This window comes from Rhinolophus hipposideros (assembly GCF_964194185.1).
Source record: "Rhinolophus hipposideros genome assembly, chromosome: 25".
Classification (NCBI taxonomy): Eukaryota; Metazoa; Chordata; class Mammalia; order Chiroptera; family Rhinolophidae; genus Rhinolophus; species Rhinolophus hipposideros.
In genome coordinates, this window is record NC_138071.1 from 17,763,118 (window position 1) to 17,788,017 (window position 24,900).

The following is a 24,900-nucleotide window of genomic DNA, read 5'->3' on the forward strand; positions in this document are numbered from 1 at the left end:
AGCTCTGTTATTCTGTCATCTTGTTACAATAGTAAAATAACCCGTTTCCAGTCGTTCCCCAGCCATTCTTCTCATTGTCCATATATAGCTTCCAAACCTTAAAGAATGATAATTAGAAATAGGTAGATCATCTCTAAAGATCAGAATCTCTTGCGTTAGCTCTTATTTTGGCAATAGAAGAATACAGAACTCCTGTCACAAATTACCCGTCAGAGGAGTTTGAATCGTGACTGACTGGATCGGTAAAGGGAAGTGAGTTTTTGAGGGAAGTAAAGTGAGTAAAGGGAAGTGAGTGACTGACTGGTCCCCCCATTTAACCCCACAATTAAATGATTGGATCAAAACTGTTTCCCTCTTTTTCTAATCCCCCCAGATATGCATTCTGGAAGTAGGGTTTCTTGTGCTGTAACAGCTCTATACCCCTGAACATCTTGTCTCCTATTTCCTGATATCCAAAGATTTTGAGCAAATACTTTGGAGATAGCCAAAGAAAAATACCTGGAAGACTTAAACTTCATTTGACTTGTTTACTTTCTTAGCACTAAACACAAACAACCTTTTGTTCAATCTTTTTCACCGTCTCCTTTTTTGCTTGGTAAGATAATGAAGGAAACACAATCTTGAATCAAGACTACATCAGTAAAAGAGCAGATTTAACATGAAAGCCCAGAGAGCTCCAATTCATTGGTTTCAGCAAGGTGCTGAGGGTGTGTACAATCAGGTAGTTCTTGGTGTAAATATACAGCACCTGGAATTGGACACACAGTCTTTTCTTTTGAGGAGCGTGTGTCTTCCTGTTGATCTCTTTCTGAAATTCAGCCTATACTGCACCTCTGACAAAGTCCTCAGAATGTTTTCATGTATAGGCTCTCTGCATTAGGGCTTTTAGTTAACGTTTTATTCCTTCTACCCTTTATTTATATGTTAGAAGTAGACAGATGTAATACAAGCAATTGTAATATTGGATCATCTAGCTAAATAATTATGGATCCTAGCAGCCAACACATAATAGTGGCTCTTACAGTTGAACAAACATTTACTCAATTCCTGCAGTGGGTAAGGCACTGTTCCAAAAGCATGGTGATACAGGGAGGGCTCAAACATGGTCATGAGCTTGTGATCCTGGTAGGAGAAGTGGGCATTTGCACAGCCCCTCTAACAGAAGGCAAAGTGTGAGTGCTGCAGTATATATACAGTGGTCTTAATAACTGTGGCTCCTCTTCCCGCTGCATTGACTTGGGTTGGACCGCGGAGGCTTGTAGGTCCAGATTTGACCTTCTGACGGAAATCCCGTGTGCACGACATGATGTTTGAATTTCTCCCCAGATTGGGAGTTGTTACCCTTTTGACTTACCACCAGACTTTCATTATTTTTTACTTGAAATATCCCAATCATTTAAATTGATTGCAGTTAACGCCTAGATACTCCAATATGAAGATTCAAATAAAAGGCAATGGTTAGGCGGTTTATAAGGGGGAGAAGGGTTGATACAGGGCGAGAACTGTGTGTTATTTCCCTTCAGAACATTCCTGGATGCTGTATAAAAAGTCTAAACCAGTTATCAGACAGAAGATGTGATGTCCGGCCACTCGTTTTAACTTTCATGCGATGTTCCAGTTGATGAGTTTGTAACATGATTGAGCATTAATATAGCATTGATTCAGTTTGGTTTAATCCAGTGCAGATGCATTATTCTTGCTTTAGGAGTTCTGCTTGCTTAATGTTTTTCGGACAAAGAATGTGTCTCATGCTCAAATTGAGCAATGAGTAATGGCTTGTCGGTGGTTTTCCTAATTTGTTGTTTTAAAATTCAAGTCTCATTGACTGATTAGTAACCAGTCTAAGTATTTTAAATATTTGCAAGTAATTAGTCTGCTGTGTGAATGGCTTGCGTAGTCATTAAAGTGGAATGTCAACTTTAATTTATTTGTTGGAAATGTTTCTATTTTTGTTGAGCTCTCCTTCCTTTGTAGGTGACACATGATAGTTCTCACGGCCTTGGATTAGTTGGCTCTTTGATTTTTGTCGCACACATCTGAGCCATAGGCATGAGCTAAGATGGGTGCTATTAAAAAGAAGACCTGCTAGATCTGCTCAGCTCTGAGGCCATAGTCAAACGAGCAAGTCCCATGTGTGCCCCTTTCCAAAGATCTAGAACTCTTTTCTAAGGTCCCAGGCTACAACCCCTAACCCAGGGTCGTCGTGCTCGCAGAGTGTTAGCTGTTTCAAGGGGATCAGACACATCTGCTCATGTCCTTTACTAGTCTTGAAAGCACGAGAACACCGGGTGTTGGGGTCCGGTTAACACCTGGCCCTTCCCAAGGCCAGTGCATGTACCCAACATTCTCCTCTCTCCTTATGCAGCGGGGGAAATCGCCATGGGCGAGTCAGATGACCAGAGTGGAAGTCCTGAGATTTGGGAATTAAAAAAAATAAAAAGTTCCATTATACTACCTTAGTTTTGTGACTTGAGCAGTTTTTTTTATTTTTTAAGTTCTCTGGATCTGTTAGTATTTTTTTGACGTCCTTATTGAGATATAATTCACATACCATATAACTCGCCTCTGTAAAATGTACAGGTCAGTGGCTGTCAGTCAACTCACAGTCGTCCATCCATCACCACAGTTGATTTTAGAACATTTCATTACCCTCAAAAGAAACCCTATATCTAGCTGTCATTTCCCAGTCCCTCATTCCCTCTAGCCCTAGGCCACACCACTCCTCTATTTATGTTACTAGAGATTTGCCTGGGCTGGACATTTCATAGAAATGGACTCATCCAGTCCTTTGTGACTGGTTCCTTTGACTTAGCATGGTGTTTCCAAAAGTTCCTCCATGTTGTAGCACGTATCAGCACTTCGTTCCTTTTAGTGCCAAATAATATTCCACTGTGTGCATATATCACATTTAATGGATCCATTCATCAGTTGATGGACATTTAGGCTGTTTCTGCTTTTTGGCTATTCTAAATAATGCTGCTATGAAGGTTCGTGACAAGTTTCTGTGTGGACATATGTTTTCATTTCTCTTGGGTATATACTTAGGAGTGAAATTCCTCGGTTCCATGGTAACCCTACACTTAACTGAGGAATTGCCAGACTGTTTTCCAAACATTCCACAGCATTTTATACTCTTCCTTGTGCAGTGTATTAGGGTTCCAGGTTTTCTGTTTCCTCCCCAGCACTTGTTTCTTATCTGACTCTTTTTATTGTAGCCGTCCTAGTGGATACGAAATGGTATCTCACTGTGGGGTTGATTGGCATTTCCCTGATGGCTCATGACGTTGAGCATCTTTTCATGTGCTTACTCGCTATTTGTGTATCTTTTTTTAGAGAAATGTCTATTCAGATCTTTTTCCCATTTTTAAAATGTGGTCATTTGTCTTTTCATTATTGAAGTGTAATAGTTCTTGATATACTCCAGATACGAATCTCTTATCAGATACGTGAGTTGCAAAATTTTTTTCCCATTCTGTGAGTTATATTTTCATGTTCTTGATGGTGCCCTTTGAAGTGTCAACATTTAAAATTTTTATATGCCCCGTTCATCTTTTTTTTTTTTCCTTTCATTGCTTGTGCTTTTGGTATCATCTGTAAGAAACCATTGCCTAATCAAAGGGCATGAAGATTTCACTCCAATGTGTTCTACAATTTTTAAAGTTTTAGGTCTTACGTCTAAGTCTTCGATCCATTTTGAGTGAATTTTTATCTATAGTATGAGGTCGGGGTCCAACCTCATTCTTTGGCATGTGAATGTACAGTTGTCCTAGCATCATTTGTTGAGAAGATTATTCTTTCTTTATTTAATTGTCTTGGCACACTCACTGAAAATGAATTGATCAAAAATATGGGACATTACTTTGAACTCTCAGTTCTATTCCCTTGAGCTATATGTCTATCCTGTGTAAGTCCCCGTAACACATGCAAGTACCACTCTATCTTGATTACTGTAGCTTTGTAGTAAGTTTGGAAATTAGGAAATATGAGTATCTCAATTATGTTCTTTTTCAAGATATTTTTGGCTATTCTGAGTGCTTTGAATCTCCATATTAATTTTAAGATCAGTTTGTTGATTTCTGCAAAAAAAAACAAAAATCAGCTGAGATTTTGATAGGGATGGTGTTGAATCTGCATGTTAATTTGGGGAATATTGACAGCTTAATAATATTGAATCTTCCAATCCATGAACACGGGTTGTCTTTACATATAGTTAGGTCTTCTTTAAATTTATTTCAACAGTGTTTTGTAGTGTTCAGAGTTTAAATTTTGTATTTCTTTGGTTAAATTTTTTTTTTGGAATTGTTTTCTTAATTTTTGATTTGCTCTTCATTACTATATAGAAGTACAATTAATTTTTATATATTAATCTTTTCTCCTGCAGCCTTGTTGAGCTCATTTATTAGTTGGAATAGCTTTTAGTGGGATTGTGTTATCTGAAAATAAAGATTTACTTCTCTCTTTCCAATCTGGATGCCTTTTATTTTTCTTGTCTGGTTGCCCTGACTAGACCCTCCAGTACAATGTTGAATAAAAGTGGAAGCTTAGTCACTTAAAAATAAAGTCCCAGGTCCAAAAACGTTTGTGAAGGTTAATAGTTGGTGGTATTGTAAAGGCACACAGCCCAAAGCAGTGAATTGGAGATGCTGATAGATGTGTACATTCATAATTTCTATTTCTCCTTGTAAACGTTAGCCAAACATGGTCATTTTTACCAAATAGTTGTCTCCTACCAAATTGATTTTTGCAGTGAAAATTTAGATTAAGTGAAGAAATCTATAAAATCCATCTTTCTTTCCAATTCAATAAGCAATATGCTTACAGACTCTGGAGACAGATAAAACATGACCCTTGTGTGATAGATGAATGTTAATACTAGTCAGTGTCCCCATGTTTCTCATGCCTCTAAAGTACCTCTGCTTTTCTTAACCATGCAGAATAAAATAGAAGAACCTTGGTCCCAAAAGATGACTATCCTCCCTCATTTTATAAATGAAGAAATAGTTCAGTGGCGGTAAAATCTTGGCCAAGGTCACAAGGGTCCTTCCCCAGACTACTAGGCATGAAAGGTCCTCAGTTACTGGTTAGTTGAGGGACCTTCAGAGTTTCTCTTGGATTTGGGGTGAGAAGCTGGGTTCTAGAGCCTCGGTGGCTAACGTGGCTCTCAGCCAAGTGCTGTTGAGTTCGCTCGTGCTGTCTCCATGGATTGTGTGTGCAGCAGCCATGCTTTCAGCTGACAGCTCTGACCTGACGGAGCCAGAGGGCTGTTAGAATCCTCCCCACTAAGCAGCTGGCTGGCTGGTGTGACTACCTTTCTTGCCAGCTTTAGTTTGGGATGGTAATCTTGTGTCGGGTTGCAGTGTGGGGATGGGGACTTGGCAAAGTAATGCTTTCGTAGCCTACCCTTTACCTTTTCTTCCTAGGAGAGAATTCCTACTGGGAAAAAAGAAACATTTGCTGTGCTACCCTTTTGCGTGTGTGTTCCCTTTTCAGTCCATTCCTCCTACCTCACACCCTTTGTCCTGGTAGAGGAAGAGGGTGTGTTTCTTCTTTAATTTGTCAGAGGGAATGGAAGCCCAGAGAAGTTACTTGCCTAAAGTGACATAGTTAGACTATGGAGGGGGACTGGCAAAAGAGGAGATGGGCAGTGTACTTTCCACTGTTTCACAGCTGTGTGAGTACGTCGAGTTTGTGCATAAGAGTTCTTAGGTAGCTCTTCCGAGCCTGGAAATGAAATAATAATGAAGAACTACCCCAGCGATTGGGATCCAGTGCTATGATTCTGTGACTTTTGGCTGGTGCTCTAGTTATGACTGTTGGTTAATGAAAATGACAAAGTACATTGAGAACTAACTGCTAATAACTTTTTCTGCCATCGTCACCTCCTAAGTAAAGATGAACCTTGAACTCTCCCCAGAATTTTCTCCACCTAGGTCCTTTCTATTAATACAGAACAGAAGCGTAGTGTTAGGATGTAGAAGTCCATGTGACAAAAATGTATTTTTAAAACAGATAATTTGAATAGTTTCCGTTGCCCTTTAATTTGCCTAACTCCACCTCTTTTCTCCTCCCTTCCTTTGCTCCTTTTGAACTCAGAAGAACTGGAAGGCATAACGCTGTATGGTAGTTACAGACACCTGGGTTTGAATCCAGTCTCTGCTACTTACTTTCTGTGTGATCTTGAGTTGTTTGCTTAACCTCTCTGTGCTAGAACTTGTGACATGGAAAAATAATACCTCGTCTCCTCAGAGGATTGCAGCAATGATTAAATAAGTTAATACTTATTAAAGCACTTAGAAGAGTTCCTGGCATGTAGAACACATTCAGTACATGTTAGATGTTTATTGTTAAAAATAGTTACAATAGTACAATTATTATCACTACCACTGCTACTCCTACTACTCTTATTCCAACTCCAGCTCTCCCGGTCAAAGTTGAACGACATGTAATTTGTCTTATGTAAAAAAGAACTGAAGGTGACTTGTCCCTTACACGTACCTTCCCTTCCTTTCAGTTGGCATGGTCAGGGACAATAGCAGAAGCCTGTTGACAAGGCACGCTTTCCCATCCCCTCCCGATTCCCCTGGATTGGGCTGCTTGAGCATCCAGGGAAGTGGTGTCCGTTAGCCCAGGGCATCCCAAGCTCTCAGGGCTGCAAAAGCAACCACATTCTCATGTATTGAACTAGACTCCAGCCAGCCTGGGGACAACCTATAAAAGGGGGGAATAAAACAACAAAACACAAAAAACCAGAAAACCTTCCTGGTTCACTCTCAGATTTTTAAAAATTGATACCTGTGGAAAATCAGTAACACCAATGTGGTCATGGAGAAAATAATTTTCATCCTTTTGAGAGTTAGATAGGAAACAGCCAGAACATGTTGCCCCAAAAGGTATTTATTGTCCTAAGATGTGATGTGATGTGATATGCATTTCTGTCTTAGCTCTTTTTTTAAAAAAAAAAAAACTTCTGGGAAGTTCTTGGCTTCCAGGAACTATAGCTGGAATTCCTTGCAGTATGTGGCATGGTTCCAGACATGCAGTTAATCTGGGCCTAAGTAAATGTCTAGTTAAACAACTAAACAACTTCCTCCGAACAAGGGTGGTCTTTAACGCCTTGTTCCTTCCTCTCTTCATCGACAGGCATCTCCGATGAAGACATCATCAACATCACGCTTCCGACTGGCGTCCCCATTCTCCTGGAACTGGACGAGAACCTGCGTGCTGTTGGGCCTCACCAGTTCCTGGGTGACCAAGAGGCTATCCAGGCCGCCATTAAGAAAGTAGAGGATCAAGGAAAAGTGAAAAAAAAAGCTGAAAAATAAAGTCTTTCCCAAGTCCTGGCTAAGAATAGCTGCAAAAAGGAGTGGCATGCAGTGTGTTATAGGTGCTGATCTCATTATCGCTCCCTCCCTCCCCCCTTCCTTCCCTCTCTCCCTCCATTCCTATCCTGTTTTTTCCCGATTTTTCTACAGCTAGGCTGTGGGGTCAAAGTTTGTATCGAAAACTAGGTAACTTATGTTTTACCAGATAAAGACTTTAGGGTGCGTGAGTGCTTGCGACGTGAACCTTCTGGAGTCGCTCTTCTGCTAACCCTGTTGGAATTAGGCACTCAGCTAGAACCAGTGGGGCTTCATCAGTATCCTGGGTTTCTGAGATGGGAGAGGGATAAGTGACGGTAAAGTATCAGGTATTCATCATTCAGCAGATCATGATCGTGTCACCGCTGACAGGTACCACTTACTCCAATAAGTGGTTCACTTCTGTATTTACTAAGACTTTCTGGGATGATAGGAAAGGATATTAGATACTACACTAGACTTAAGTATTTATTACTAGTCTTTTCCTCTAGGGAAAGGGATGCTTTCGTAGGTACGACGAGAGGCCCATTAAATGGGAAAGCCACAGATAGGTTTGCCAACAACAAAAAAGGCCTTCACCTTGTATGTAGTGCAGACATCCTTTGTCTGACATTTGGTGGAATTTCTCTTCGGCAGCTAGAATTAGCAGCACATAGACAACTGTAACCCTTTGTGTTTTTGTTTTGTTTCTGGTTTTTGAATCTTAATCCTTGGGTACTTTAAATTGGTTTAAGAATAAAGTTCTGTGACCAAAAATGATATCCTCAAGTATCTCTGTATGATTTATAAATATTAGACAAAAGCCTCGAACTGGTCTTCTGCTCATATCCTCCTGTCACACTCAAAGAGTTGCACTTTGTTCAACACACAGACACTGCGATTTCTCTATAAATTGAAGGGTGAGCTAAGGGAGAAGGTATAATGCGGTGGGTGTAATTTTAGTCCCGTGCGCAGAGGAAATGGTATACTGCAGCTTGTCACATGCATTTGTTGTTGAACTGCTGAGGGCAAAAGATTATAGTAGGTAGCTTAGAGTGGCCATGCGCAGAATTGATTGTTTATCAATCAATCTTCATGATCCTGTTTCCCATACTACATCTCTAGATACTGTGCCTATCAGTCATCATTTCTTCAAGCTATTGCCTTATTTCTTAGCAAGTAACATATTTCAGTGATTAAAGTCATGTAAAAATTTTGCAGCGTAGTAGATATTTACCTTTTTTTTTTTATAGCTTTCCAGGGGTGGATTAGCTTATTTTTATCCATTTTATAGTAAAACTGGCATTAGAAGGAAACTAATTCTAAAACCCTTACTACTGCTTGGTTTCCATTTAATCCTTAAAGCAAGACTTGTAGAGCATGGGCTAATGAAGATGGCTGAAAAAGGAGATGAGCCTGGTTTGCTCACAGCTGGCCACATCTGTGATACTTAAGGACATGGAACGTGGATATTTTGTTTCTGGCCAATTACTGGTTTCTCTACTGTACTCCTTTTTGTAGTCCAGGGGCTTAACCAAATGACGCTCTTTAGAATTCAGAGATTAGAGTCAACTACCAATTGCCAGATCTTCCTAGAAATCAAAACCTATGGTCAGGCCGCAACTCAGACCATTTTGGAACAACTTTATCCCTGAAATTGGTCTCTGAATTTTCCAACCCAAGGGGGTGACCATGTCTTCATGCAGCTCGAGATCCTAGAGTTGAAATCTTCCCTTGTCCATTTCCAGGGGTCCCCCTGGCAAGATGACGTGTTTCTGCACACAAAACTATGCTCACATCCAGTCACTCTGGAATCTTGCAGACTTCCTAAGGTAGGGATCATTTTTTTGGATACTTTCCGATACCATTTAGTTTTCTTGTTTTTGAGATCTTGGCTGAAATCAATGAAAAGACATTCGTGAAAATGTCACGTAAAATGATTTTTAACAAGTCTAGCACTTCCAACTTTAGGCCACCTAGTGAACCTGTTTTCTCTGCATGGCTTTTTACAAGGTATTCATCATTGTTCATGGAGGAGTCTGGGGGGGCTGCCTACCCTGCATCCCCATCTTGGCACCAGCCTCCTATGTCGAGCTAGGACCAAAAAAAAAAGATTAAAAAAAGATTATTTATTTTTTTTATATTAAGGAAATGGTAGACAGCTTGTCTAGAAATTTAATCCTTGGAGAGGGCAGCCCATCCTGCTGCCGGGTTGGGCTTGCCCTGGAGCCAGCTGTACACGTCTTCTCTGCCCAGGCTGAAATGAGTGTCCCAGTGTGGGTCCTGTGTGGTAAGATGAGGGCAGTCGCAAGACGCTGCTCCTAGAGTTTTAATTTTAAATATCTCGGATGAACACTGTATCCCAGTACGCTGTGACTTTGTTTTCCTATAAGAGCAGAAGTTCTGCTTCAGAAAATACAGGTTCGGGAATCATCTAGTACTAACCTGAGCCCTGAATTAACAGCATCCTTGGTTAGAAAACACTGTGTCACATTTTTCCTTGAAAAGATGCGTAAGGAAGATTTCTTCATGTGCTCTGGCTGTTGCCAGATTCGTTTGCCTAAAGTTTGCAGATGATGTCTCATCTTGGATATAACCATTTTCAGTGAAATGCAGTTCCTGCCTCTGCACATCAATGGCAGTGGTTGTCTTCTAGCCTTGGAAGGTTTGGGGGTAAAAAATGCTCTTTTTGGTCAGTGTGTGAGACTGTTCAAGCCAATCCTCATTGGGCAGCAATTGGCCAACTTGGTGGCTAAAAGCAGAAATCCTCCTGGTCATGTTGCCACCCTCAGGAGAGACAAGTCAGGAGTCAGGTACCTTCCCTCCATTTTTATTATATTTACTTCTTTATTTTCCCAGCCCCTTACTATTTTTGACAAAATGAGATAGGTAGGGGAAACAGCTTAACTAGACAGAAGTTTCATTATCCCCAGGGTCACTTTTAATTCATTCTTACGCTTTTACAAAGTGATAAGTCTTTTCAAAAGTTCAACTTCCCTGTTACCCAGAAAGCCTTTCATATCTTCTTCCTTCAGAAATACACTAAAATTGTCTCAACATTGCAGATAGGGATCATGTTTCCTGTTTTTGTGTTTTGCATAATTGAATTTCTGTAAGTTTTTGGCTCACTTTTATAACAGCATTCGTTTTATTAAATCCTACCTTGCCTCACGGCAGATCTGGCTGCAGCAGATCCCATGTTATACTGTAGCTTGAGGGTTTTCACATTGGACGGTGAGGGGAATGTAAATCACTCATCCCTAGGGGAATATGAAGCATCCAAAATGAAAGAATATTTTAATCATTCAATCTTCCTCTAATGACAGTTATCTGGCAACATGACAGGTGGGATTAAAGTGACTCTTTTTTCCCCCTACCTATCCCATAATTGGTAAATTTGTATTTATTGGAGGATCTATAAACTATATTAGCTATATAGTTTAGTCTTTGAGACCTTAGGGTGCCAAAAAAATATATAAATGTCACTTCCTTTGATAATTTTTTAAAGGTTAGCTATCTCCTCACTCTCTTCCCCCCACCCCAGTGCGTTATTTGGAAACAAATGCCAAACATCAAATAGGATAGATTTTGTAAAGGAAAACCATGTAAACAGTCTTCGATGAGTTACAATAGAAGCCATCAGTCATCTGTCCTGAATTTTGTCCTTTTTGGTACTCTAGAGAAACCAAATGACCACCATTGCTAAGTTATTCGTTCGAGTCTTGACTTGTATAACTAGTCTGTATTATCTCTGGTTGCTCTTTAGAGGTTGGTTTTTCCATGATGTGTGACTTCTGAAGGATAATGTGGGATGACTTGGTGACTTTAAATTCAAGTGTTTCAAGTTGAAAATGTTCCCGGGATTATTTTTAAATAAGTAATCCTGAAACAATTTTGTAGGTTTAAAAAATGAGCAGATTTGTTGATGTTCTTGTAAATCAGGTTACTATGGAAGAAAGGAGATAGAAAATGGAGGAAGTTAAAGAAGAGCGCTGTTTTACTGGTTTTGAACTGGAGATATTTGTATGAATGCAGGCGCGACGTGTGTGTGTGTGTGTGTGTCTCTTCCCAACACCACACCTGCCTTTCCGGCTCCCCAGCCCCAGGTCTGGCTTTGATCTCTGAAAAGTTCTAGAAGCAATAAGATAGTAATAATGAGCACACCTATTTCCTTGGTTTTGCTTTTAAAGCACTATGCCACAGAACCAGGGATGTTAGTTGATTCCAGGTTTGGGGCGGATAAAATAATGTTGGTTGATTCCAGGTTTGGGGCAGATAAAGTATAATGTGAGCTTGGAACATCTTGAGTCAGAAAAGAAGAAAATATCCAAAGACTGATGGAACACAAAAATTGGCTTCCAGTACCAAATTTGGGACAATTTGAGATTAAAGAAAAGAATGATGATAAAGGAATACAGAACATTTGTCGTAGTCTGCTCAGGCTGCTATAACAAAATACCACAGTCTAGGTGGCTTAAACAACAGACATTGATTTCTCACCGTTCTGGAGACTGGGGAGTCCAAGGTCAAGGTGCTGGCAGATTTGGTGCCTAATGAGGGCCCTCTTCCTTGTTTTCAGGCAGACAACTTATTGCTGTATCCTCACATGGTGGACAAAGAAAAGGAGCTGTGGTCTCTTTCTCTCAGAAGAGCACTAATCTCATCAGGGAGGGGTCCAATCTTGTTGATCTCCTGTAAACTTATTTACCTCCCAAAGGCCCCACCTCCACATCCCATCATGTTGGGGATTAGGGCTTCAACATTTGAACCTTAGTTAGACAGCTTAATTAGAAGTTACGAAGGATATTTTGGGGGCTGAAGAATTTAAGGGTGAGGTATCATGATGTCTACAGCTCATATTCAAATAGTTCGGCCAACACCATGTCCCCGATTGGACAAGACGTGACATGGTAGATGTTATAATTGATGAACTGAGGGAAGAGTTTATAATGTACTATTGTACTATTCTTCCAGCGCCTCTGTAGGCTTGACATTTTTCAAAATAAAATCGGAAAATAATGACAGGAGAAAATCATTGGCAAAAAAAGTTAACTAAACCTTGTGTTAAGTACAGTCACTAAAACTTGTCTCAGTGTATGCAATGACTGGATAAAGGTGAGCAGTTTCTGTAGTTCTTATTCTTTTTGAAATCTCAGTCTTTGTTAGGTAAGGGGAGCACTTTTAAGTCTGCGTCATATTTCCCTGGAAATAAGACCTAGCCGGATAATCAGCTCTAATGCATCTTTTGGAGCAAAAATTAATATAAGATCCAGTATTATAGTATAGTATAGTATAGTATAGTATAGTATAGTATAGTATAGTATAGTATAGTATAGTATAATCTCTTTAAGAAAAGGTGCCGCGGCATCTCTTCTTAAAGCCATTATTTGGCTCCTAATCTTCTTACTCTCAGGGCCTCTGTTTCCGTGAATTTCAGCCCCCTGCAGCAACCACCTGGAAAGTACCCCTTGTGTCAGAGCCAAGCTAGAACCCACATGACTCCAGCAGCCACGGTTCCTGCTCTTCCTCCAAGCAGCCTTCTAATACTGCTGAGGGTCAGTGGCCCTCATGAAGGCTTCTCATTGCCCCAAAGAAGTCAGATGAATTCTGTTGGCACCAAAGATTTGTCATTTATTTATGTTGTGGTCGGCCACATAAGCCTTAAGTCTCTTCCCACTTTTAGAACAAGGTTCATGAAAAAGATCCTATTATCATGAAGGAAGCGCTCCCTTTGCCAGACAGCTTCATTGCTCAACCTGGTCATTTACTTCTCTGCAAAGCCAAGTTTTTTTTTTACTGTTTTTTAAACTTCAGCATAGCCTCAAATGTGACATCAGCACGTCTCCAGAGAGCCAGTGCCTAGTTTCCATTCTGCAGACAATAGATGCCAGCTGACAGCAAGTGCAGGAATGATTGGCCAAGATATGAGATGGTTACTTTCTCAAGAGAAGCAACTCCAACTGAAGGGATGGTTTTGCTGCAGAGTTTCCTCAAGAGTTTCTCATGAATTCTCTCTCGCCACACAATTATTGAAAAATGAGTGTCCACTGACCACACTGCCCTGCATCCACATAAGAGGAAACTTCATATGATGTGCCATTGACCTAAGTGGGGACTCAGAGCTAGAGTTTGTACTAGTCATACTTATTGCAATACATCTACCCTTTTTGTGAAAAGACTCTTCGGAGTAGTTGAACCTGGACCTTAGAGCAGAGAGGGCAAAGGTGTTACGTAGCTGTGCACTCATGATTGAAGCCATTTAGTCCATTCTGACGGTTGATCTACAGAACATTCATTGGCATTCTCCAGGCAACCACCAGCCATCAGTTAGTACTTTTATTTCTGAAGCCCCCCAGTGTTCTGAATTGAATTGCACGGAATGTTATTTGTAGCTGGAATTCCAGGTGCTCTCCTGGGAGTCTTGGTATTTTATAATCTTTATTTCTGCTCCTAGACACTGGGGGTCAGTATTTATTCATAAATGCCCCTGAATTTGACTGCAAACCTAGCTTTGGCTATTTACAAAAGGTCACGCCTAAAAGGGCCTTGAATTGATTGTGGGATTTTTTTTTCTCTATGTAACTACAGAGCTCAGCCTATGTAAATGTAAACATAAATTGTAAATATAAATTATCATGGATCCCCATGGGATTGTCACCTGGGAATGAGGCAGACAGATTTAAATTTAAAATGTAAACTAATACCAAGTCTTCAGTTTCTAGAGACTTGTCTGGCAACATCTGTCCCATTGATGCACTCGGCACCTAGCCATCATCCTTGCTGTCACCCTTGACTTCTTCTGATTAGTTGTTGAGTCCTGTTGATTCTCTCTCCTCATACCTTTCAAATCTATCTCCTCATCTTCACTGCTCAAGCCTTAAGTCATACCATCTTTTTCTGTCTTAAAAGATTTCAGCAGTCTTCTGGTTGATCCCCCTGCCTCCACTTGTACTCTCTTCCAGTCCCTCCAAAGATTTGTAAGGGTGACCACACATAACTCATGTAAACTTTCAGAGACACCAGCACTCTTTTAAAGTTCTGCCTTTGCACTTGTCTCCCCTCTGTCATGTGCCCCACCTTGCACTCTTTTCATTGCCTGCCTGATATCTGCTCATCCTTCAGTACTCTTAGGCTCCCCCAGAGCCCTCTGACTTACTTTGCTGGATCTCACTTGGTTTCTTTTCTCTTGAATGGCAGAGAATTGACTTGATTAGGTTCTTTGCCTCATGAAGCTGGGAGCCAAATAAGGTCATGCAAAGTTACTGTCCAGAATTTCACAAATGTATCCCCCTTTAGTGCTAAACTATCTATTTTTGTAGGTTTCACATATACTAAACCTTGAATGATACTGTGTGTGTGTGCGTGCATGCACACATGCATAAATATGTGCATGCTGAGGCAGAAAAGGGTTTTTAAGAAACATAACACCTAAAGCCAGGGTAGCTTGAGTATTGTAATGAGCAGTGAAGCATCATGAAGTAGGATTGGAGAAATAGACATAAGGCAGATTAGACATAAGGCCATGGTGAGATGAATGGAAGATACGGAAGGTCTTCGAAGCAGGAGAATGGTCCAGTGGCCCAAGCCCTCCTTACCACTGAATGAAGAGCTTAGCCATCTGAGCATACAGTCTCCCCAAGGCAACATTCACACTCAACCATTGTGAAATACAATCCCTATGAGAATTGCAAATCCTATCATATTAAAAGAGAGATGAAGGCTTCCAAACATATGAATTATTGACAGAACCGAAGGGAGTAATGGACAGCAACACAATAATAGTAGATTTTGATAATTCCCCTTCAGTTATGGATAAAACAACCAGACAGAAGATTAATAAGGAAGCAGAGGACTTGAATAACACGATTGGACCAATTGGACCTCACAGACATACACAAAACACTCCACCTCAAAACAGCAAAATACACATTCTTCTCAAGTGCACATAGAACATTCTCCAAGATAGATCACATGTTAAGCCACAAAATAAGTCTTAACAAGTTAAAATTGTATAAAATATCTTACTTTACCATATGGAATAAAACTAGAAATCAATGAGAAAGAAAAGAGGAAAGTCCACTAAAATGTGGACATAAATAATTCACCCTTAAACAATTAGTCAAAGGGGAAATCACAAGGATATTTAGAAAATATTTGGAGATAAAATGAAAACACAATGTATTAAAATGTATGGAATATAGTGAAAGCAATACTAAGGAAGAAGTTTATAATAGCAAGTGCTTACATTAAACCGGTCTCAAATCAACCTAAATTAACATCTCAAAGAACTAGAAAAAGAAGAACAAACTAAACCAAAAGTTGGCAGAAAGAAGGAAATAATAAAGATTAGAACAGAGATAAATGAAATAGAGAATAGGAAAGCAAAACAAAACCAAGAGTTTTTTTTTTTAAAGATCAACAAAATTAACAATCCCTTTGCTAGACTAAGAAAAAAAGGGATGAGACTCATAAGTAAAATTAGAAATGAAAGAGGGGACATTACAACTGATATCACAGAAATAAAAGGAATTATAGCATAGTACTATGCACAATTATATGCCAACAAATTGGATAACATAGAAGAAATAGATACGTTCCTAGAAATATACAATTTACCAACAATGAATCATAAGAAATAAATCTGAATAGACATATAACTCGTAAGGAGATTAAAGAAGTAATTGAAAGCCCCTCAACAAAGATAAGTCTAGCACTAGATGGCTTCACAGGAGATTTCTACCAAATATTTAAAGCAGAATTAATACCAATGCTTCTTAAACTCTTCCAAAAATTGAAGATGAGGGAAGACTTCCAAACTCCTTCTATGAGGCTAGCATTACTCTGACACCAAAAAAGAAACAAAAGGCACCCAAATTGGAAAGGAAAAAGTAAAATTATTTTTGTACACAGATGACATGATCTTAAATGTACAAAACCCTGACGATTCCACAAAACCTTTTCAAATTGAGAAATGATTTCAACAAAGTTTCAAGATACAAAATTAACACGCAAAAATCAAATGGGTTTCTATACACTAACAATGGCCAACCTGGAAAGCAAATTAAGAAAATAATCTCATTTGCTGTCACACATCAAAAAAAATAAATAAATAAAACACAGCATTCTTTGCATAAGTAGGAAAAAAATCCTAAAAATGAATCTTAAGGGACTCTGAATAGTCAAAACAATCTTCCAAGAGGAGAGCAAAGGTGGAAGCCTCACACTTCCTGATTTCAAAACATAGTACAAAGCAACAGTAATCGAGACCATGTAGGGCTGGCATAAAGACAGGTATATAGACAAATGGAACAAAAATGTTAGAATAATTTCAGAAATAAACCTTTACATCAATGGCACTTTTTGACAAGGGTCCCAAGACTACACAGTGGGAAAAAGATAGTCTCTTCAACAAATGGTGTTGGGAAAACTGGATATCCACATGCAAAAGAATGAAGCTGGACTCTTTACACCATATATAAAAATTAAGTCAACATGGATTAAAAACCTAATAATAAGACCTAAACCTATAAAACTCCTAGAAGAAAACATAAGGGAAGAGCTTCGGGACATTGAATGTGGCACTGATCTCTTGGGAATGACACCAAAGGCATAAGCAACAAAATCAAAAATAGACAAATGGGACTATGCATCAAAGGAAACAATGAACAGAGTAAAAAAGCAACCTATGGAATGGGAGGTTGATACTTGCAAATAATATATATGGTAAGAGGTTATATCCAAACTATATAAGGAACTTTTACAACTCAACAACAAAATCCAAATAACCTAATTAAAAAGTGAACAAAGAATTTAAATAGGCAGTTCTCCAAAGAAGATACACAAATGGTCAACAAGCACATAAAAAAAGATATTCAACATTATTAATTATAAGAGAAATGTAAGTCAAAACTATAATGAGATACCACCTCATACCCGTTAAGATGTCCACAATCAAAAGAACAGAAAATAACAGGTGCTGACAAGGATGCAGAGAAATTGGAACCCTTGTGACTTTTGGTGGGTGTGTCAAATGATGCCGCCATTATGGTAAACATATGATAAAGCATAGAGATTTCTTGAAATATTAAAAATAGAATTACCATGTGACGCAGCAATCCCACTTCTAGGTATATATTCACAAGAATTCAAACCAGGATCTTGAAGAAGTAGTTACACACAAATCCATTGCATCATTTACTTTAGCCAAGATATGGAAGAAACCCAACTGTTCACTGACAGATGAATGGAGAAAGAAAATGTGGTATATAATACAATGGAATATTATGCAGCCTAATGAAAGAAGGAAATCCTGGCACATGCTACAACATGGATTAACCTCGAGGACATTAAGCTAAGCAAAATAAGCCAGTCACAAAAGGACAAATACTGTGTGATTCCAGTTATATGAGGTCTCGAGAGTCATCAAAATCATAAAAGCAGAAATTAGAGAGATGGTTGCTAAGGGCTGGGGACAGGGGGAATTAGTGTTTAAAGGGTATAGAGTTTCAGTTTTTCAAGATGAAAACGTTCTAGAGATCTGATGCACAACAATATGAATATGCTAAACAACTGCTGAAGTGTACGCTTAAAGATGTTTAAGGTAGCAAATTTAATGTTACATGATTTTTACCACAATGAGAGAGACAGAGAGAGAGAGAGAGAGAGAGAGAGAGAAGGGGAGGAAGACTTCTATACTTATAAAGGCACCACTTTTGGGAATGATGTGATTAACATCACAATGAAAGGAAAATGATGATGATTTTTATGACTTGAAGTCTTGTGAAAGTGCTATATTTTAAATCTTGATTTAAAATTTTTTCATGTGGGTCTGATGGATTACTCCCAAGAGTCATTCTCTAATGGCAAATTAAGCCAGCCCTTAGACCTTGCTAAATATAGCCTTTCTATGATGTGATCGTTTTTATTATCCTCATCTTACAGAGAGACTCAGAAAAGTTGTTTCAGGCCCAAAGTCACAGAGCTAGTAGGCAGCTGCAGCGGGATTCAAATCCAGGTCTATCTAACTCCACAGACCATTCTCTTGGCCACTATTCCATACTGTTTTTAGTTTGAAAATAATGTTTTTAATTGAGATGTCCATCTAAAATTGGACAAAGAATAAGGTTGTCCAATGAAGCCACAGTGAGCCACTTTCATTTTCATTCTCTTACAAACTGATATGGTGTCACGTAAATTCGACAGGACACTGAGTGGAGCTAGAGAGCTTAGATTTTTTTTCACGTAAAATTTTAAGTGTTTGTTTTTCTAAGTGGCTGAAATGGAGTTCACTTTCCGTCTTTTCTCAAACCATCTGTTTTGATATTCGGGGAGTCCAGAACTTGTGTATTTAAAGCCTAACTGGATTACGTGAATACATACCCTGTGTCCCGAAAATAAGACCTAGCCGGACAATGAGCTCTAATGCGTCTTTTGGAGCAAAAATTAATATGAGATCCGGTCTTATTTTACTATAAGACCAGGTCTTATCTAACATAATATAAGACCGGGTCTTATATTAATTTTTGCTCCAAAAGATGCATTAGAACTGATTCTCTGGCTGGGTCTTATTTTCGGGGAAACACGGTATACATAGGAGTAGGTGAAGTAGACATTTTATTTGCAAAAAAGTAAAAACAAAGTTGCCTTCTTCAGCATGGGTGTTTAAAGCCACAAAACTCCAGCCTTAGAAAACTATCAGCATCAGGATTCTTAGTTAAAAAAAGTAAAAACAACTCTAGCTAGCCGTAACAAAAACAAAAACAAAAAAAGGAATTTATTAAAGAATATCAGGTGCTTCACAGACTCTTTGGGAAAGCCAGACAGTTAAGCTTGGAAGGCCACCCAGCTGAGAATAACACCCAAAGCACAGCGTGGAATGGCTTTAGCAAGTACCCCGTGCCTCTGCCACTGGGCACAGACCCTGCAGCTTCCACCGGTGATGTTGGAGACTGATGTAGGAGTGCTAGAACATCTGTTGCTGCTATGCCAACTGGCAGTTGGTCTGGTAGATTGCAAAAATGGCCATAAATTCTTCTCCTCCCCTGTATCCATCCATCCACGTTCCTTTACCATGGAACTTTGAATGCCCTCCCACCTGATTCTGGGCTCAGCCAATGGGATGTCAGGAAATGTGACCCAAGCAGAGATTTGAAAAGCATGCACACAGTGGAGCGTGTCTTCTCTTAGAACCCTGAGGCCACCACCTGAACAAGCCCCAGCTGGTCTCCTAGATGATGAGCTACACATAGCCTCGTCACTCCTGTTACCTAGACCTGCAGCTTGACAATCACCGGACATGTGATTGAGGCCATCCTAGATTGGCCATCCACTAACCATCTTGTCAGTTTCCCACGGGTACATGAGAGAACTCAGCAATGATCAACTAAGCTGTCCAGACCACCCAGTCTGGCCAGCCCAAAAAATCATAAGCTAAATAAAATTGTTGTTATAATAAGCCACTATAACTTAGGGTATCAGCAGCAAAAGCTACCTGTTACTAATTAAGTTGCTAAACTCTTTCACTTACCTTACCTCACTTTGTTCTGCTCACAGCAACCCTGCAAGGCAGGAGGGGCAGGTGTACCATCCGCATGTTCCAAGAGGAAAGAAATTAAGCCCCCCAGAAGCTTAGAGAATTGCCACACGTCAAACTTGTAACAAAGAAAAAACTTGGGTCTAGAATTGGAGGTTTCTTTGAGCCTCTAGTCAAAACGCACACATCGACTATATTGTTTTGTTTAGCGCAAAGCAATAGAACAATTATGGCTTCAGCTTAGCCAGTGGTTCTGCTAATACAGAGGGTGCCAAAAAAATGTATACACATTTGAAAAAAGGAAAAAACTATTAAAATGGTAATACTCAGTGCATACTGATAACAAAAAATGAATACAAGTCATGTGTGTACATTTTTTTGGCACCCCCGGTACATTCTTATCTTCTCCAATTATCATCTAAACTCTTAAAATTCAAGGGGGAGGCTTCCTCTGTCAAAATCTGTTCTACCATTTAGAGGCAACTATCAAGTAGCTAGACTGGGCCAGATGGACTGTCAGGTGGTTCTGTAGGGAAGAAGCAGCCAGGCATCTCCTGTGAAGAGCATAATTTGGAGGAAATCCATATCTCTTAATCTCTACAGATCTCTGCTGTGGTATCATACTTGCGGGTAAACTCTTAAAGATGTCAGTATAGGTTAAAATGCAGTGTGCTATCGGCGAAGGTCAGTGTGTTATGGGCAAAAGGTCTTAGGATGTGATTTTGGCTCAGCACTAATATGAAGGCAAGCTCTTGGTCCTCAAGGTGCCTACTCTTTATTAAGGAGCTTCACTCAAGTTTATCATTAACTATAGTTCCAGGAGGACTGCATCATATTGTGGGAACAATAAAGTACTTTTGGTGTTCATTCACAGGATTCGCAAAAGGTCTCATGACAGATGTATGGACTTTAAGGATTGCAACAGAAGGATGAGAGGACAGAGAGGTGAATGAATTCTGCAGGACTTGGAAGCTGATTGGAAGGGGTCTGAGTAAATGGGAAGACACAAACAGACTAAGGTAGGTTTTAATCAGAAATGACCAGAATAACCTTCATTAATAGGGCATTGATTCATAAGTGTACCAATTCTGGGATTTGCTAGCAATGAGCAATCAATGAAATGGGCGCTAGCTTATAGTCCAAAGAAGAAGATGGGGGCTGGTTTAGGGCAACAGGTAATGAGTTTCATTTTGAATGTGTTGCGCATGAGGTATCAGTAGATTATCTATATGGGCATACCCTGTGACATGTTAAAAACAAAAGAGGAGCCTAGGGTCTCAGCATGGCTCAGCTATGATTCCTACCTGGTGGAGTTCTGTGAGTTAAATAGGAAAATACATCTAAATGTTTAGCATAGTGTTTGGCCACAGAAGGAAGTTTAAATTATCATTCAGTCCCTAGAATAAACAATGTCCTTACCCCCTTTTTTCTTTTCCCTTGGGTGATGGGGGATCCTAACTTTGGGTGTTTCCTTGGATCAGCCAAGACCACCTAAAAGACCTTTACCAAACACCCACCACCAAGAATAGTTTGTGAATCTCACTTTAGAGAAGGGCTTGGCATTTTTTTCCTGTGAAAGGCTACCTAGTAAATATTGTCATCCTTGGAGGGCCATACAAACCATCAAAGCTGCTCTACTCTGCTGTTGTAGTGTGAGAACAGCCACAGACTATGGGAAAATAAATGGGTGTGGCTGTGTTCCAATAAAACTTTATTTACAAAAACAGGCAGTGGGCCTGATTTGGTCCACAGGTAAGAGTTTGCCAGTCCTCACACTAAAACAATGTCATCAGTGGTCTTATTAGGATGTGAATGTTCATAGATATTAATACCATTTTTAAAAGATGAGAGAGTTGCATAAATAATACAATCTAATTTGAGGGGACTGCCCCACACTTAGGCCCTGTTGTTTAATCATTGTACCAGGAGGGAACACCTTAATTAGACCCTCCTTTTGAATGCATAGCCTGCTTGTTGAAGAGGATTATCTCCTCCCACTAGCACCAGGCCAAGCACATGATAGGAGTGTCAAAGGCAGCTAAATGCCCACTAAGACACAGTCTCTCCCTCTTCCATAATAGAACATTGTAGATCGGTACATAGCCTGCCAGTCAGAAACTACTTTTCCCAGCTTCCCTTGAAACTAGAGTTTCATCAAGAGCCATGTTTCTAAGTTCTCACTAATTGAATGTGAGCAGACGTGAAAAGTTGAACTTCTCATTTCACCTTCTTAAAAGGAAAGTGCTGCCCTGGATTTACTTTCTCTTCTCCCTTCAAGCTGGCACAAAAGCATGCCAGAGACCTAACTTTGATGATATAATGAGGACAATGCTCAAAGATCAGAGCTTCTTAAGCCTAAGGAGGCATAAGAATCATCTGGATGAATATCCAGCTGTAAAAGAATGAAGTTGGACCCTTTCCTAACATCATACTTAAAAATTAACTCAAAATGGATCAAAGACCTAATTTTTTTTTAAATTAAAGTTTACTGAGTTGATAATTGTTAGTAAAATTACATAAATTTCAGGTGTACAATTCTAATACATTATATCTCACATTGTGTGTTCACCACCCAGAGCAAAGACCTAATGTAAGACCTAATACTCTTAGAATAAAGTTTCACGACATTGGCTTTGGCGATGGGTTTTTTTTTTTCACATGGTGCCAAAGGCACAGGGAACAATAGGAAAAATAGACAAATTAGACTTCATGAAAATTAGTTTTTTTGTGTATCAAAAGACAATATCAACAGAATAAAAAGATAACCCACAGAGTTGGAAATATTATTTTCAAATCATATATCCAGAATATATAGAGAATACCTAAAACTCACAACAAAAAACAACCCAATTAAAAAATAGGACTTGAAAAAAAAATGGAAAAAAAAAATAGGACTTGAGCACTTGAATAAACATTTCTACAAGAAGATATGCAGGTCGCCAACAAGCACATGAAAAATACTTGATATCACTGATCATTTGGAAAATGCAAATCAAATCTATAACAAATGCCATCTCATACCCTTTAAGATAGCTACTATCAAAAAACGAAACCCCCCCAAAAACAAAACAACAAGTGTTGGTGAGAATGGGGAGAAACTGGCACCTTTGTGCAGTGTTGGTGGGCATGTAAGATGATACATCAGTTGTGTAAAAAAGCATGATGATTTTTATAAAATTAAAAATAGGATTATCATATGATTCTGCTTCTGGGTATATACGCCAAATAATTGAAAGTAGGTTCTTGAAGAGATATTTGTACATTCATGTTCATAGCTGCATTCAAAATAGCTGAAACATAGAAGCAACCCAACTGTGCACTGGCAGATGAATGGATAAGCAAAATGTGGTATATATACACATTGCAATATTATTCAGCCTTAAAAAGGAAGGAAATTCTGACATATGCTATGACAGCGACAAACTTTGAAGATATTATGCGAAGTGAAATAAGCTAGTCACAAAAAAGATAGATACTGTATGATTCCACTTATTGAGATATTTAGAGTAGTCAAAATGATAGAGAAGGAAAGTAGAATGATGGTCACCACAGGCTGGGGGTAAGGGGGAAATGGGAGTTCATGTTTAATGGGTACAGAGCTTCAGTTTTGCAAGATGAAAGAGTTCTGGAGATGGATGGTGATAATGGTAGCACAACATTATAAATGTATTTAATACCACTGAACTGTACACTTAAAAATGGTTAAGATGGTACGTTTATGTTATGTATATTTTGCCACAATAAAAAAAAATGAAAGAAAAAAATGGATCACCTAAAGAGCTTGGTAAAACAGATTCTTGGGCGCTACCATCAGGAGTACTGGTTTAATTACAGGTGATGCTGGTACTACCCATCCCTGGACCGTACTCTGAATAGCACTGCTCTAGGAGAAAACACATTAACAATGGGGAAGGAATGTAGGTCACTAACTGATCTGTTGTAACAAGGAAGACAGAGAAATAAACTTTCTTAAGCCAGTGTCCATGTAGTGCATGGCTCTTTGTCAGAGCAGCTTAGCGTCCATCCTAATTCACTTGGTACTCAATAATTGTTTGTCGGATGACAATAAGTGAACCATTGTGTTTATGGGCAAAACATACAGATTGGTCTGGACTGCTTGGTTCCTCTGGTTCTACTTCCCTCTCTTCCTACGTGCTATTCCGAGGCTGAGTCTAGCTACCGAACGGACCGACATCAATGGCAAGGGCAGTGTAATTCACTTTTTGCCAATTGTTCCAAGATAGAGTTAAAGGACAGATTATCTCTCAGGGAATTATGGGTGCACAGCCTTGCTGAGAGAGCTTGCGTCGAAGTTCATGAGATGAAGAGACTGACGGGCAGTATTAGGCTAGGGAAGCGTTGCTATGATGGGAAAGAGTGCTGGTTGTGACCACTTCCTTCCTTTATGCTGCATGGGAGTTAAATGCTGGCCTTGCCCAAATATCACGCTGAGACCTGGAGCTCAGTAACTGCAACACACACACCCTATTCAGAAATTTGTAATTTCATCATTTCTTGACCAAATGACTCCAACCGCAGAAAGGCACACATTTTCCATTGGGATTTATTCTGCCGCTCCCTTTTGGTGGGTATACTCCTTCTTGCTTGCTTTTGAAACCCCATTCATTATATGAAGTATAGGTTTTTCTAAACTGATTTTTAAAGTAAACTTGTCATTAAATATACATTTCTTGTCTTTCTCACTCTACTTTATAGATTTGAGAACTGAGGTACAGAACAGTCTATGGCTTAGAAAAGCTAAATTCTTTTTTTTTTTTTTATTTGGCCCGTGGACCATCATCTGGTCTTTGAAGTCTAAAGATCTAGAATTACTCACCCTCTCCCCCACTCTCAGTATGGCCAGACCCTGATGCAGAAAGCAATTCAAGACTTCCAGCTTCTGGTTGCAATTGAAGGCTAGTAAATTTGGAGAACGGGATGAAACTGTTTCTTGCACAGGCAAACAATTTATTATCATTAAGAAGTTTGAAGCTAATGAAAAGCAATTAATCCAATGGCAAGCGTGGCCAT

General features: G+C 39.4%; 1 protein-coding gene across 2 annotated transcripts in view; it reads left to right on the forward strand.

Annotated features, from left to right (window-relative positions):
- BPGM (bisphosphoglycerate mutase) overlaps nt 1-24,900 on the forward strand; it is a 66,997-nt gene that overhangs the window by 21,205 nt on the left and 20,892 nt on the right. The window contains exons 3-5 of one of the 2 annotated variants that reach the window (XR_013992595.1): nt 7,141-7,384; nt 9,086-9,169; nt 20,744-20,888. Coding sequence is in view for 1 of the 2 variants with exons in the window: in XM_081038600.1 (XP_080894726.1) it covers nt 7,141-7,322 (182 nt within the window). In the remaining variant the exon portion in view is untranslated. Of the gene's footprint in view, nt 1-7,140; nt 8,166-9,085; nt 9,170-20,743; nt 20,889-24,900 lie in introns of those variants that run through there. The other variant, XM_081038600.1, reaches the window with a different exon arrangement.